The 15,297-nt window shown below is 46.6% G+C and overlaps 2 protein-coding genes across 4 annotated transcripts; one reads left to right on the top strand and one right to left on the bottom strand.

The window, feature by feature from the left end:
* Positions 1-1,918: 1,918 nt before the first annotated feature.
* Positions 1,919-8,546, bottom strand: POLR2F (RNA polymerase II, I and III subunit F). Its single transcript, XM_084648103.1, has 5 exons — positions 8,400-8,546; positions 7,985-8,054; positions 7,026-7,156; positions 4,236-4,307; positions 1,919-2,099 (listed from the first exon to the last, which is right to left on the bottom strand). The coding sequence occupies exons 1-5, from the start codon at positions 8,417-8,419 to the stop codon at positions 2,009-2,011; spliced, it is 384 nt and encodes a 127-aa protein (XP_084504229.1). The 5' UTR covers positions 8,420-8,546; the 3' UTR covers positions 1,919-2,008.
* On the top strand, positions 8,524-15,272 carry LOC311531023 (UPF0193 protein EVG1). 3 transcript variants are annotated; one of them, XM_084648080.1, is made up of 7 exons: positions 8,524-8,589; positions 10,489-10,609; positions 11,859-11,921; positions 12,429-12,617; positions 13,142-13,276; positions 14,044-14,144; positions 14,469-15,272. In XM_084648080.1, exons 2-7 carry the CDS (start codon positions 10,498-10,500, stop codon positions 14,571-14,573), a joined length of 705 nt encoding a protein of 234 aa, XP_084504206.1. In that variant the 5' UTR covers positions 8,524-8,589; positions 10,489-10,497; the 3' UTR covers positions 14,574-15,272. The 3 variants fall into 3 exon arrangements, with proteins under 3 accessions (XP_084504206.1, XP_084504207.1, XP_084504208.1); XM_084648081.1 differs by lacking the exon at positions 8,524-8,589 and adding an exon at positions 8,609-8,709; XM_084648082.1 differs by lacking the exon at positions 8,524-8,589 and adding an exon at positions 9,644-10,339.
* Positions 15,273-15,297: the final 25 nt, after the last annotated feature.

Raw genomic sequence — 15,297 nt, 5'->3', positions numbered from 1 at the left:
CCTTGCAGCCAAGCAGGAGCTGGCCCAGAGTCCTTTGCTATCCCTTTAATCGTATCTGATACAGATGCAATGCTGCAGGGTGGGGTGGGGGGAGAAGGCGGGTATGAAACAAAGAAGCCATTTAAAAAAAAAAGGGCCGAGAAAACGACCCTTGCGCTCCATTGCGGACGCCAAAACGATTGCACAAAGACACCGTTCATGACTGAAATTTCACCGCGCCAACGTGATTAAAGGATTCCATGGAGGGGTGGGGGAAGAGGGCTGAAGGCCATCGCTCTGTGGATTAACCTTTTCTTGGCAAGGATGGCATGGACAGCAAATACTTGGCTTCCTGGGAGTTTACACCCTATCCCTCGATGCAGCCGGGTATATGTCCCCCCTTTACCTCATTTGGCCAATGACCTATTCAGCTCTTTTAAACTTGCCTCAGATGCCATCCCCTTATTTATGTTTCATATCCCTACACACAAGAGGGAGATTAATTGGTGCCCACATGATTTGTTATGTGATTATATGAGTAACGTACAGAGGTTGTAGGGCTGTATAACAATTCTTCAGGCATTTGGATATAAACCCTTAGGGAAAGTGGGCGGGCACGCACAGTGTGTAAGGGGGTATATATTTTACAAATGTTAACCGTCTCTAAGAGCACAGGCACCGAAATGTTATCCAAGGGCAAAACAGCTCCTGTGATTCAGGTATGAACCGACAGCAGAGGGCAGCATGCACAACCAAAGATTGGTGATGGTTTTGTTCTTTTTAAACCCAAGAGCAATTTTTAAGAATGCAATCAGCCCTGATGAAAGGCACTAGCTGTTCTACCCTCCTGTTGGCTTTTTTGCCCCAAGAGCTGAAGTCCTAACACACACACACAAAGGCTTCGGGGCAAAATCTAGAGGCAGCAGCAGTCTTTAGGCCCGTAAGGACTTTACCATGGAGAAACAGCTTCTCTTAGTGGCAGAGGAGTGGGCCCCTATTTGTGCTCCTCTCTTGGACCACGTCAGCAGTGGAGGTTAACGTGACTGTTGCTGTCTTAAAGGACAACTTCACCACTTCTTAACCAGTCAGACTGTTTAAAAATACTCAAACTGTTAATGGTTCTCTAACTATTGTAGGGGTGGGGGTGGGGAAGGCACATATACATACAGTAGGGCAATGGCTAAGACATTGGTAGACTTATGGGGTGAGGGGATGACTGTATATGTAGTAGAAGCACAGACTGCGCTTATAGTTGTTGAACAGGTTCCCAGTTGGTGGGGATTCAGGCCGGCAACTGCGCTTCCTGCTGGGGCATTGCCACTGAAAGGGGATCCTGGTGATTGATAAGAAGTGGGGGGCAGGAGTGGAGAAACAATGGGGGATTTGATGAGAGCGGCTCTACGATACTCCTGAGAAGCCCCCAGAGCCAGCCCTGATCAGAGAGGAAATTGGGGGTTTCCACGGCAACCTGCTCCAGGGCACAAAGGCCCTGCTGTCTACTGGAAGGCAATGGAGGTGTCTCCTCCACTCCAACCCCTGGCTGTTGTAAAAAGGGGTGTGGGCAGAGGGCTCAGAATTGCTTCAGAGGGTTTCTGGAAGCTAGGCAGCTGCAGGATCATTTTTATAGAGCAAAGGTTTAATATAATGAGGGGCCACTAAGTAGGGGGAACAGCTGCTCCCCTCAATCTTTACACTAGCTTACAAGCACAGGGCTTCTGAGGCAGAAGCACTGAGGGAAAGGCACCTCACACTACTCAGTGAGCCTAAGAACAAGTTAACAGGCACTGTGCTTCTAAAGAGAGAGGCCAGGGCTGGCTGAGGCAGAGGGAAGGAATAACTACAGATCTAAATTGACGGAAAGGAGGAAGAGGCCATCTCCTGCCAGCCACAGCAGACTGAACTGTGTAAGGGGGGAAAAAACCCACAATTTGCTTAAAAATGGGGTTTTATTATTTATTTACACAAATATAAACAAAAATAAAAGCATATGCAGATGAAGGAGGAACCAGGGATATTGACGGGAAGCAGGTCAGTCTGTGATAATTAGCTCATCCACACCCCAGTCTTCATAGCTTCCATCTGGCAGGTACCTGCGGATTATTATGGGAATCTTCCGAGCTCTGAAGAGAGGACAGAGAGGTAAATGGAAATGCCAAAGCTTTAATTACACCCTCTCAGCAAGCTACAGAAGTCCAGATGTGCCATGCTGGTGAGAGCTAGTAACTCACTGGTTTTGTTTCATTAGCAGATTTCTGGTGTAGTGGTGGGGTGCTCATGATTCGGTATTATAGTGAAAGTTCTTTCCCTTGGAAGGTCAGATCCTATAAGGTGCTGTGGACCCCCAAAGAAGTCAAAAAACTGAGGAGCTCAGCACTTTGCAGTGCCGAATTCCTACACTGGAAACAATCTAAAGCCACTGAACATCACAACAGTACGAGACTGCGCATCCCAAGAGGCATGTGGGAGAGGCAATGGAACTGAAAAATGAAGCTACTGTTCTGACGGACAGGAAACCCACAGTGATGAGTTCTCCACAAACCACTTCAGATAGCGCAATGAGAGTTGTGAAGAATTTCATAAACAACTAACATTTACATAGTATCTTTCATCCAAAGTACTAGATATATTTTAAATATGCACAGAACAGAGATCATTTCCACCACCACCAAAAATGGCTGCCTCTAAATCAGAATGCAGCTGCTGCTAACAGTGCGCAGCAACAGTGCACCACAGTTCAAGACAGAAAGTTAGAAAACATTGAATTCAATTTAATCTACATGAGGCATTTTTAAGTCAGCAGAATGTAATTAACCAGATTGGAATTGGGCCAGGGCCTGAGGCTTACAACTCTACGTTTGTGAAAAACAACATGGGATCTTTAATGGTCACAAGCATTCAGAATAATGGTTTTAAGTCTTATCCAAAAGATGGCCTCTCCAGTAGCAAAGCACTCAATTAGCACCATCCTGAGGCATTGACTTGGTATTGACAGAGGGCATAGCACTCCCTGTCAAGAAAAATTACTACTTCCTACAACACCTCTGATTATTTCCCAGGTCTTGCACTCTAGCACTGACCAGAACCAACTCTGGCTGTTTCAGGAGATCAGCCATGAGCACAAACTGAGAAGTTACTGGCTGCTGACAAAGGTGAAGGAATGCAGTTAAGATAAGGCTCTCTCATGAGAGTGTAAAGTCTGCAGGACAAACTACAATGAATCGAAGCATAAAAATCCCAACCAAACAAAAACACCAGTTCCACTCAAAAACCAGTATCTGATGAGTGTAAGTGGGGAAACCGTTTGCTATTTGATGGCCCGGTCTGCTAGATCACAGGCTGTGCTCGGAACTCTGGGCCAGCAGGGAGTTCTGAACGGAGGGTGAGCTGTGACCCACCAGTCACCCACTCAACAGCCTCCACCCAACACTTTCACACAGCCAGAGGTGAGATGATTTACAGAAAGGAGATGAAAAGTGACAAATCCACTTCTTTGGAGTATGTTGATATTCAAATGATGTGTGTCAGTATCCAGATACCAATCCAAAGCTCCACTGCCAGAGAGGTGGCGGGAATCAGGCTAGGCAGCTAGTAGGCGTGTATGCATGTCTCTCTCTCTCATATGCCACAGAAGCTATGGCACAAGGAATTGGGAAGGAGGGAGAAACAATACAGGAGGGAACAGGTGGAGAGTCAGGGAATTCTTAATGTGGCCACCATGTGTTTGTAGTGATTTTAATCTATTAAGCAACATTATTTTTTCAGGGGAAATATGTGCAAATATGAATTTGTCCAAATGGCTACATTTGAATCAGTTTCAATCAGAGACTTCTCCGACCCCAACAAGTTCATGATGGGGCCCTTAGGATCCTATTAAAGAAAAAATACGAATTCCAAAATATAATAAGTAAAACAGGAAAATGTTGCTACCAGTAGGACTTTGCAGAAGTTCTTAGGACTGGAGAATAGAGACACCCAAGCTACCTGCTGCTGGGAACAGATTCCGAACTGAAAAGAGGAAAGGGGATTCATACTCCCAGGCCAGGAATTCCATTCTAGACACAAACCTGATTTAGAGGGACACAGATGCAAGGACAGATTGCCTGAATGAACATGGAGATTGTATTCCCCGTCTGTTATCATGAGAGTGTGCAAACTGTAGCCTCAGGAACTAATGGAAATAAACCGTCATCATTGGGGTGTTGAGGAGAGGAACGTAAATCTAAGGATATCTCACTGCCAAAATCTCCAGGACTTACTTGAGTTCTTTCATTGCAATCAGCAGAGGATCTGTCTCTCCTTCCAACTCTACCATGACTGGAGCACACATCCTAAGAGGAAGGATATCCACAATCACGAGGGAGACAGAAGAGAGTGGAAGAAATATGGTAAAGCATGTGGGGATACTTGCTTCACAAACATGACTGTTACCCAGATAAAGTCCAGCAGAGTATGAAGGACGGAATTACAGGTGCAATTCTGATTTGTAAGGTGCTGTTGGCTTGGAGGACAAAGCTCTTCATGAATCTCTCTCATCCCCATCCCAAGATCCTTTCCTATTGTGGCAGTAGCATGTCTGGCAGTTAGTGACAGGGTAAAAAGTGGCCACAGGCAGAGTTTTTAGTTGAAGGCCCTTCTCTCAGTCTTTGCTCACAGGCTGGGATTTGAGATTCACAATGAAGCCCACACCCCTTCAGGGGTCACTTCCTGACATATTTTAATGTGAGGACAGAAAACAGTGACTTTAAAATTAACCCAGTAATAAGTACCATTTATTAGCCAATAAAAGGCACACTGACATTATCCCCTCAAAATTTAATGTATTTTTTGGAGGGGATGTGAGAGCGCAGTGTCAAAGATGAGGATTATCTATACCTCTCCTTTTAAGAGACGGCAGCAAAGGAAGCATGTGCTATTACAGTAGAACCTCAGAGTTATGAACACCAGAGTTACAAACTGACCAGTCAACCACACACCTCATTTAGAACCAGAAGTATGCAATCAGCAGCAGCAGTAGACCAAAAAAAAATAAAATAAAACAAAAAGGCAAATACAGTATAGTGTTAAACATAAACTACTGGAAAAAAAAGGGGAAAGCAGCATTTTTATTCTGCATAGTAAAGTTTCAAAGCTGTATTAAGTCAATGTTCAGTTGTATCCTTTTGACTGAACCACCATAATGTTTTTTTCAGAGCTACAAACAATTGGGAGTTACAAACAAGCTCCATACCCAAGGTGTTCGTAACTCTGAGGTTCTACTGCATGTGTGCACTTGGCCACTAGGGGATGCTGCTGGTCTAGATTTGGAATTAAAGACAGCTTGAGTAGACAATGTAGCAACAGGCACCAGCCTGTTTTGGATTCTGAACCATGGTGGACCCACTTCATTGCTCAGAACTTTTTTTTTTTTTTTAATTTTTTTGCCTTCCAGAGAATTAAAAGAACATGCAAAGAATTGCTTTGCCAAATGATGGCCAGGCAAATAATATCTTTGCAAAGCAATGACTAAGGAGAGACTCAATAGCCACCTACAATGCCCCTCTGCTATGTACATTGGCCAAACCGGACTGTCTCTACGTAAAAGAATAAATGGACACAAAATCAGACATCAAGAATTATAACATTCAAAAACAAGTCTGAGAACACTTCAATCTCCCTGGTCACTCGATTATAGACCTAAAAGTCGCAATATTACAACAAAAAAACCTTCAAAAACAGACTCCAACAAGAGACTGCTGAATTGGAATTAATTTGCAAACTGGACACCATTAAATTAGGCTTGAATAAAGACTGGGAGTGGATGGGTCATTACACAAAGTAAAACTATTTTCCTCCCCTACTATTACTCTCAGTTTCGTGTCAACTGTTCGAAATGGGCCAACCTGATTATCACTACAAAAGTTTTTTTCTCCTGTTGATAATAGTTCACCTTAATTGATCACTCTCGTTATAGTGTGTATGGGAACACCCATTTTTTCATGTTCCCTGTGTGTGTATATATATATGTATCTTCCTACTGTATTTTCCACTGCATGGATCTGATGAAGTGGGTTTTAGCCCACGAAAGCTTATGCTCAAATAAATTTGTTAAGGTGCCACAAGGTGCCTCTAAGGTGCCACAAGGACTCCTCGTTCTTTTTGCAGCTACCATTCTGAAACTGACAATTATTTGTAAGGTGTAAGGGAGAGGAATTGTTTGGGGTGATTTGAAAGGGTATAACCATGAGTAACAGGACGAAAACAAGCAAAGGGATTATTTCAAACGGATATAAATAAACTTTCCTAAGGCTGAGATTCTTAGGCTGTGGTACAGTCTCGCAAAAAGCGCAAGACCTATTGACTTGCATAATTTAAAATTAGACTGGACAAAGCACTAGAGAAAGCAGAAAGCAGTCCTCCATGAGCAGCAGGTGGGATGGTACATGAACAACATTTAGAGTGTAGTAATGGGGGGAAACTAACCAAGCTGGGGCACCGCTGTCCCAGCTGTTGCCCAAGTAAGTAAAAGTCAGTCCCTGCCCTCAAAATAATTGCAATCTAAAAGTTTAGGCATATGTTTTCCATTCATACTTTCTACAGTCCTATGACATTTGTTGATGAAGACTCGAACTTCCCCTGGGGTCTTGGCATTTGCAAACATCCTGAGTTTCTCTGCAGAGTTTGGTTTCCCCTTGGGTAAGGAAGGAGATACACCTAGAACACTACTCCCACCCTCCTGTTGACTTAAGCAGAGAGGGCTGATTCCAGATGAGAAATGCCTCCCACTTCAGAGGCAACCGAGACAGATGGCATAAAGCATAAGCCATCAGTAGCACTGTCCTGGATAAAATGCTCTAGGAAGGCTGCAGAGACTTGTCTAGGGGCTCAAGTTTCCATTTCCAAGCCCTTGCATTTCACAGCTGGCAGTAGCTATGAGACAGAACCTCACAGGGCAGGTGGGGAATCCTCAGAGCTATGGAAGATCCCGAACAGTAAGAAAGTAACTTAAACATGGAAAAATGTCATGAGATGCCACTGCCAAGGCTGGGGCATGGAACAAGTGCACTTACGCTATCTGGAGTGCACGAGTGCCCAGGACTCTGGCTCGCTCATATTTGGTCATGTACGGAGTCGTGATCCGCTTCTGATTTGCCTGCTGTCTCTCTCCAGATGGAAGGATTTCTACATTCTCTTGACCCTCCTGAAGAAATAAAGGAATATAAGCTATTGTAAGCACATTGAGGGAGCTCTAGGTCCTTAACAGATTTTGTCAGACTGTGGAACCATCAAAGAATGAAGTTTAAAGTCTACACAGAATCCTAACCAAGGACTTTGAGTAAGGCAGAGTAGAAAGCCCAGTTGGGAAGTGTATTTATCTGATTAATATACAGAGATACCCAAGACTGGCTTTCTGAGGTTCTGGGTCCAGTGTCCTAACAACTGGTTCTTTGAACTTCCATATTGGAGACTCGGGTTCTAATCCCATTCCCAGTGTCTCACTCTCTAGAGTGTGATAGGACCAAGATCATAGAATCACAGGGTTAGAAGGGACCCCAAGGGTCATCTAGTCTAACGCACTACCAAGATGCAGGAGTTGTTGTATCTAAATCATCCAAGACAGGTGGCTATCCAGCCTCTTTTTGAAAACCTCCAGTGAAGGAGTTTCCATAACCTCCCTAGGCATCTATTCCATTGTCCTATTGTTCTTACAGTTAGGAAGTGTTTCCTGAGATTTAATCTAACTCTGCTATGCTGTAGTGTGAACCCACTGAGTCTTGTTCTGCCCTCTGTGGCAAGAGAACAACTTTTCTCCATCTTTTTTATGGCAGCTGAGTACTCTACGAGCCAGCACCCTGAGGTGCCATCGTAGGGACTTCGGTTCAATTGCCATTCCCAGTCACTAGCTCCCTGGATGACAGGAACTGGGAGTGGCCTGGGGAAAATGTAAACGCTGTATAAAAAAGGAGGCTATGTGAAGCACGTGGGCACTATGCAGAGTGCTGAGGGGAGGAAGGGTTTGAGCACGAACCTCCTCTGCGTTTTCCAAATCATCCAGTCCTTCATCTTCCTCCACATCGTCAAAGTCATCACCATCAAAGCTGTGGGTGACAAAAGACACACGGTCACTTATCGCTCTACAGCCAGATCCCAGCCGATAGGCGGCGGCGGCGGCTGCTGCTCCTGCTGCCGCCGCCCACCTCGGAGAACCGAACGCAGCCCTGCTGCCTCCCCACCCCGCCGCTCCCCTCGGGCCACCCGGCACTGCCCCCCTGCTTCTCCCCTGCAATACCCCCCACCCGCTGCCCTCGACACCCTCCCCGCCCCCGCACTAGCCCGCGTCCCTTGGCGTCCTCACCCCACCCCGCTGGGCCGCGCCCTGCCGAGCCCCTCCTGACCCTTCACCCCCGGGCACGAGCCCCCCTCCCCCGCCGCCTCTTTCTCACTTGTCCTCGTTGTCGGACATGCTGCCGGCCCGGCGCGCCACCACCCGCAGACCTCCCAGCGGCGGGGCGTCCTCGCAGGCCACGAGCGCGGCCGGCGACCTCCAATCATCCACTTCCGGGGCCGGCGCCGACGTCAGCGGAAGCGGGCGGGGGAGCGGGTTCCCATGGTAACGGGAGCCGCTAACTTCGGGTGAGCGCGCGGATCGAGCGGGGTGGAAGGAATCGCTGCGAGCACCCGAATCTCCGCCCTCCCCGGGGTCGGGCCACCCGCCAGTCAGGGACCCGCACGGGTTTCCGTGGAGACTGGAAGGTGGCCTTGGCACTTCGTTCTCGCCATCTGGGGCATCCGAGCCTCTGATGGGACGTCACCCCATAGGCTTTCCCCTCCCACTGGGCGCCGGGTGGCGGCGAGGCCCCGTTGAAGGGGGCCTTGCACCGCCCTGGGTGCCCCGCTGTGTGGGAGAGGGGCTGTGGCACATCACAGCATTGCACCCTTGTTGGGCATGAGAGGGGCCATTATTGTGTCAGGTGGGGGGGGGGCATCACCCTGTGGCATGTGGTGGCTTGGAGGCAACACCAGGTGCCGTTGCACTGTGTGGTCATGGGCCTTGCTTTGTTGCATTATTGTGTTGCCCCACGGCATTGCTCTGGGCGCCATCCTATTGCATTACACAATGGGGCTGATGGGGTGTTGTTTCATGGCATTGCATTGTGGTGGGACGCTGTCCTGTGGCAATGCAGAGTGGGGTGAGAGGACAGCTCCCTGTTGCATTGTGCCAAGGTGTGAGGAGTGTCCCCCCGTGGCACTGTACTGTGGAGCAAGGTGTCTTCTCTAGGGCATTGGATGCTGGTGTCATCTGTGGTATCACAGATGTGAACTGAACCTACATCACTGCACCCCGTGTGACGGGAAAAGGATGTTTCCTTCAGCCAGTGGTGGGAGTTGACTGGTGGAAGGGTGCATGTGTTTGTGTCTGGCAGTGCTAAAGATCCTTGAAGACTATAGACCAGGGGTAGTCAATAGGGAGACTGGGCCAAATCTGGACTGCCAGACACTTTTGAACAGATCCCCAAATCTTTTTATTTTATTTACTTATTATAATTATTGTTAGTATTTTTTTATTATTTCCCCCGGAACCTGGACCTTGGGTATACCTTGACCCAGAAATTTGGACCTTGACAAAAATAATTGACTACCCCTGCTATAGACCAAACCAGCATTAACTAAGATTTTATAGGGAGACAAGGTGGGTGAGGTAATATCTTTTATTGGACCAACTTCTGGTGAAAGAGACAAGCTTTTGAGCTACACAGAGCTCTTCTTCAGATTACATTAGGTATATTCAGAACAGGCAGCAAACCTGTTATCCCCTCAGGAGAGAAAGTGCCATGGATGCCATGTTCTGAGATCAAGTATGTAAATGTGTTGAGTCCATGCATCCCATGGTATGGCTTCACTGCAAAGTAAGGTGTAATTGTAGTGTGTTTAAGCATACCCACACCAGCTTTAATTGAGCTAGCATGGGTAACTGTAGCAGCGAAGACGTGGTGGCATGAGCTTCAGCGCAGGCTAACAATCCCAGCACAAGCCTGCAGGGGACCCTTAGCACATACTTGGATTGCTAACAATGCTGAAGTCCATGCTCCCACACTTTCTCTACCATTGTTACCTGCGCTCTGTAGATTAAAACTAGTGTGGGTATGTCTACCTGTGCTACAATTACAGCATCTTAATTTGCAGTGTTGAGGTATTCCACTCTGAGCAGTGCTTAGTATGACTGTGGTGGATTCTAGGGTTTCACAACCTTTCTCAACTGGAAGCAGGTTTGTCACTGCAACAGAGGGGAGAATAAAAAAGGGCATGGGAGATTCCAGCCAGTCCCTCAAACACTATGGTAACTTTTCCAGGGTCAAGACTTCAATGGATTAGCTATATTTAAGTAAGTATTAAGATTGATTTTGAGGTACTAGAGACTGTGTAATGGGACCCTAGAATGACTGAGGGCTGTGAAGAGAGAATGTTCTTTTGAGTTGAACCATTAGAAGTTGAATATTATTTCCTGACTCCTTGCCTCACTGTCATTTTCAGGGTTTCACAATGTCTTCCCAGGAGGGAAGAAGAGCAGCGCCAGCTGTCCCAAAAGGAACTGGTTTCTGGCATTCTCCAGGGACAACTCATTATGGCCAAGAAACAAAAGAGCTGATGAAAGGTAACAGGAAGACAGAATGGAGTACACTGAAAAGGCCATTGACCCCCCTTTAAACTCATATCATGCTTCTGGCTTGATCATTGTTCCATTTATAACAGCAGTATGTACATTTAAAAAAAAACAAACCAAAACACTCTACTGCTCACACAGTTCTCTCCCGTGGCGAAGATAAAAGAGAGAACGAACCACATCTAACAGATGTTAGTCATCTCGCTTAATGCACTACTGGCAGGTGCCCAGGTACCACAGTGATTAAGATGGTGAAAGAACCTACATAGAAGAGAAAAAACATTAGTACTCAGTGTTGCTTGTGGTGCTTGGAATGCTCTTCCTAAATCCATTCTCTCATCCTCCTTCCTCATCTTATTAAAATAACTCCTAAAGACCCCTTCTGCAACCCCCTCTTCTCCACATACACAATTTGAACCACTAAACTGTATATCTGCCTAAACTGACCTAAGCCATCATTGTATCACCGTAACCCATGCCATTCCTCACCCATCTCTTTCCTGCTCTCTGTTATATTCTCACATCTCAAATCCATCATTTAGCGTATAAGCTTTTCAGGGCAGGAACCTGTCTTCTGTGTATTTCCTGTAAAGTGCCTGTCTAATCCAATCTACCTGTCAGTCACTCTAGATTTTTACACAACAGCTATTGCCAAGCAGACTTCTGGGTTCTACAACATATTAAATAATAACCTCGTTCTGTCTCCCTTCTCCTACCATTGCCGAAGTTGAAGACATAAAAGCCCTTTGTTGTACTAATTCCACATTACAATGCCATGTGGGTAATGCCATCCTGATCCCCCAATTGGTGATCAGCTAAAGCTCTTATAACTAGTTCCCTTGCTACTGTTACTGCAAATGCTGTTCTCATTTGCTTTCGAATTTGGGAGAACAGTTTTACCTCCACCACAGCCCTTATGTACCATTTTTAAAGCTGGTGTTTCCTTTTTTATGAGGGAGAATGCCAATACTTTTGAAAATTAGGCCACTTATTTAGGTGTGTAAACATGGAGTTAGTAACCTAACTTTAGGCACCCACTTTTGAAATTCTCAGCCTAAATCTTTTAGGAATCATGAATCACTTGGGTCTTTTCCCAAAGGATCTCGATTACAAATATGGAGTTTCCTCCAAAGCCGTTCCCCTCTTTTGTTCTGGTTGCCTAAAGTGAACAGGTAGTTCCTCAGGCTGTTTCTGCTGAGTTCTCAGGCTGGGGTCTTTATAGATGGTTTTTTCCTTTCAGTGATGATGAAGGAATCCAGACTTACCAATTTCCAGCAACACCACCTTATGAACTGCATGAAACGTGAGTGATGCCTCAGCTTTGTCCACCCCCAACCCCTACACATGCACTCTGCCTTCTGCAGGTTGCTGCTTATTGACCTTCTGCTCCTAACCCCTATGTACACCTTACAGCTGCTGTGGTGAAGCATTCATGTGGCCCAGATACATAGAGCATTCTTTTTACAGAGGGTATTTGCCTATAGACTGGAGGAATGGGAAGAAATTGGGGGGTGGTATTTCTTTCTCCTCAGCATTTGGTCCACCGCAGCTGTTCTCATCTCTTTCATCATACAACAGTAATGGAAGCTGCTCTCATGGAGTACAGTCTTCCTCTCTTGAACCCCCCATCTAATCTCCATCATTTAAGGCTAAATTTGGTAGCTATTAATAAGGACTGGATGGGATTTCCCCATGTAACTGGTCCAGGGAATGAGACTAATACTGGAACTGCATTATGTGATCCAGGGATATCACCAACCTACAGACTCCGCTGTTCCTAACCTGCCATTGTCTTCCCTTCCTTTCCCAGGAGGTGTTTCCCTGCCCACTCACTGCAACCCAACATCCAGCAAAGAACCACAGCTTGCACAGCCTGCATCCTCTCCACCAAAGCCTTGTCTTTCAGTCACTCTGTTGGCCAGACCTCATCTCCGACCTGCCGAGATCTGCCGGGCAGGTGATGCCTACACCCGAGAGAAATTCAAACCCCGGGCCACTCGTAAGTGAGCAAATTTTGCTAAGGGATCAGTTTTGCCTCCTCTCTTTCCTTTCCTCCCATTTTCCTCCAGTCTCCAGAACACTCTTGTCTGCTTTCCAACCTCCTTCTGCCTTCTCTCTAATCCACTGGCAGGTGCACAAAAGCCAGAGCTGTGAGGGGACTTTTGATAGCGCCTACCTTCACTGATGATCACATCCTGCTGGCTGGGTGGCTCATTGACAGAACAGGATTTCACTTTACCTTATTGTGACAGTGCAATTCTCTCATAACTTTATGGCTTATAAACTGATATCAGACCACTGATGTAAATGGAGCTGGGACTTTTGCTGTCAGTACAGTACATGTAGTGCCCGTGCTGTGTATAGGATGGGAATGGGATGTACCGTGATAGATATTTCCTGTGAAATTACTTATATAGAATCTCCAGCTGTGTGTGTCCAGGCACAGCTGCCAGCAGGGCCTTGGTGGGGAGACTGCACTTCTGCCTCAGTCTGGCAAATATTTGTTTTCTTTATTTTCCACAGGCGACTTAGAGAGGGAGAAGCAAAGGCTCCAAAATATCCTAGCGACTGGAAAGGACATGGTGGAGCAGAAGCCACAGCAGAAGCCAGTGCAGACAGAGGAAGAGAAAATACCTGAACCTGACCGGTTTGAAGAACGTACGTATGGAAATAGGCCAAGGCACAAAGGAAGGCCTTAGATACAGGCCCCTTACAAAAGGCAGGGTGGTGGGCTTCATGCACTAGTGAGCTGAGATTTGTTGTGGCAGGTGGGATGCTGGATTAGACCTTATCTAGACTAGAAAGTTTTGCCAATATAGCTACACTAGTAGTACAGTACCATAGCTATACCAGCAAACCCTTCTAGTGGAGATGCAGCTCATACCAGCAGAAAAGTGCTTTTGGCAGTATAGTTTATACCACTTCCCCATATAAAATAAGCTACACTGGCAAAAACACTTTTTTGCTAGTATAACTGCACCTACAGTAGGACTTTTGCTGACATAGCTATGTCAGTTTGGGGCGTGATTTTTTTCACACTCTGAACCAATAAAGTTGGCAAAACTTTTAATGTAGACTGGGCCTTAGCTGGACCACTGCTCTGCTTTGGCATGTAGAATCCTGTGGGGTGAGTCCCAGCATCCCACTGCACTGAATAAGCTTTTACAAACACGCCCCAGCCCCAAATCAAACTGTATTTCCTATAGGCCAGGAAGAGAGAGAAATAAAGAGATGGCTATTTCTATCCTTAAATGCAGGGGGTGCTAAGATACTGTGGTGATGAGGGCAAAGTCAGTGTCATTCTAGATATTACCCCCCACCCCCCATTCTAACAGGGCTGGGAAGTGGGGAGGTCAGAGTTCAGGCAATGCTGGTGTGTCCCCACTTTGACTGGTTCTGTCCATGTCTCTTTCTCTTGGACTCAGTGGTGACTGAAATTCAGGAGAGGAAGGAATTCCTGGCAGAGATGGAGGCTCTGGGCCAGAGCAAGCAGTATCGAGGGATCATCCTCACTCAAATCTCACAGGTACCTTGGGAACCCCTCTGGCCCCTGCAGCATGTTGGATTGAGGGAACCTCGGTGTTGGAGGATCTGAGTTCTAGGGTTTCTATCCAATAACTAGATGTGGCCTCGATTTGGGAGGAGGAGAGCCCGGCATTTTCTTTTAGGGGATGAGGTAGAAAAAGAGGGATGAATTTAGGAGGTTGGGGCAGGAGAGAGGCCTCCAGCCCCTTTGTCATTTCTCTATGTAATTTCACTGGGGAAGAGGATCCTTCATTCTCAGGCTTGGCAGGAAATAGGAGCTTCTGGCATTCTCACCAATACATCCTTTTTGATCTGCTCTTTGCAGAAACTGCGGGAGATGGAGATCATCGATAAGAAGAGGAGTGAGGACGTGAGAGAGGCAATGGCAAAAATCCTCCCTGTAGGGAACAAAGCTGATCCCAGTAGCTAGACCAAGACCACGACCACACACCAGAGCAGACCATTCCCGCCCCTTCTTTCCTTGCCCTTCCAACAGGGCTGGGCCTCCACCATAGAAGGGTCACAGAACTGGTCTATGCCTATCCATCTAAGGCAGATCCTCTTGGAGGAATGTCAGTAGCACCTGTTGCATAAACCCAAGAGGGCAGTAACTATTTATGCATAGTACATAACAGGAGAAAGTCTTTGCAAAATCCTACCAACACTGACTAGTCTCCCTTCAGGCAGCTGTTTCATGGCTGGGTGAACTTGATGGTTAGGTGAACCAAATCAGGGAGTTAGCCTGGTTCCCTCCCTCTGGAGGGGCTAGGAGGAGATGAAAAGACCTCAGCATGCTCCAGTCGCCTCTGAAAAATGGTGAAGCAAGGTCTCCTTCCACCTATGGCACACGCCTTAAGGTGTCAGAACAAAGCTGATCTGCACAACAGACACCCGGAAGGAAAATCTCTGTCCCTTTATATGGCCCAAACTCTGGGGGTTCTGGTTGTTTCTGGTGGAAGCTGAAAATTAATGTGATTGTTTACTTCCTCATCACTGAATCCATATCATCACTCATGTCAGCACAGCCCTGGAAACTCTGCCAGCTACTGCTGCAGAGCAGGTGAGGGAGGAGCAACCACACTGCCTTACATAAATGTTAGCCTTAATTTTAATGTGATTGCATCTTGGAGAGATTGTGTGTGTGTGTGTGTCTA

Source organism: Lepidochelys olivacea (genome assembly GCF_965140295.1).
Source record: "Lepidochelys olivacea isolate rLepOli2 genome assembly, chromosome: 1".
In the NCBI taxonomy this organism is placed as follows: Eukaryota; Metazoa; Chordata; order Testudines; family Cheloniidae; genus Lepidochelys; species Lepidochelys olivacea.
The sequence above is the reverse complement of the archived record's forward strand: the minus strand, read 5'-3'. Positions and strand labels throughout refer to the sequence as shown.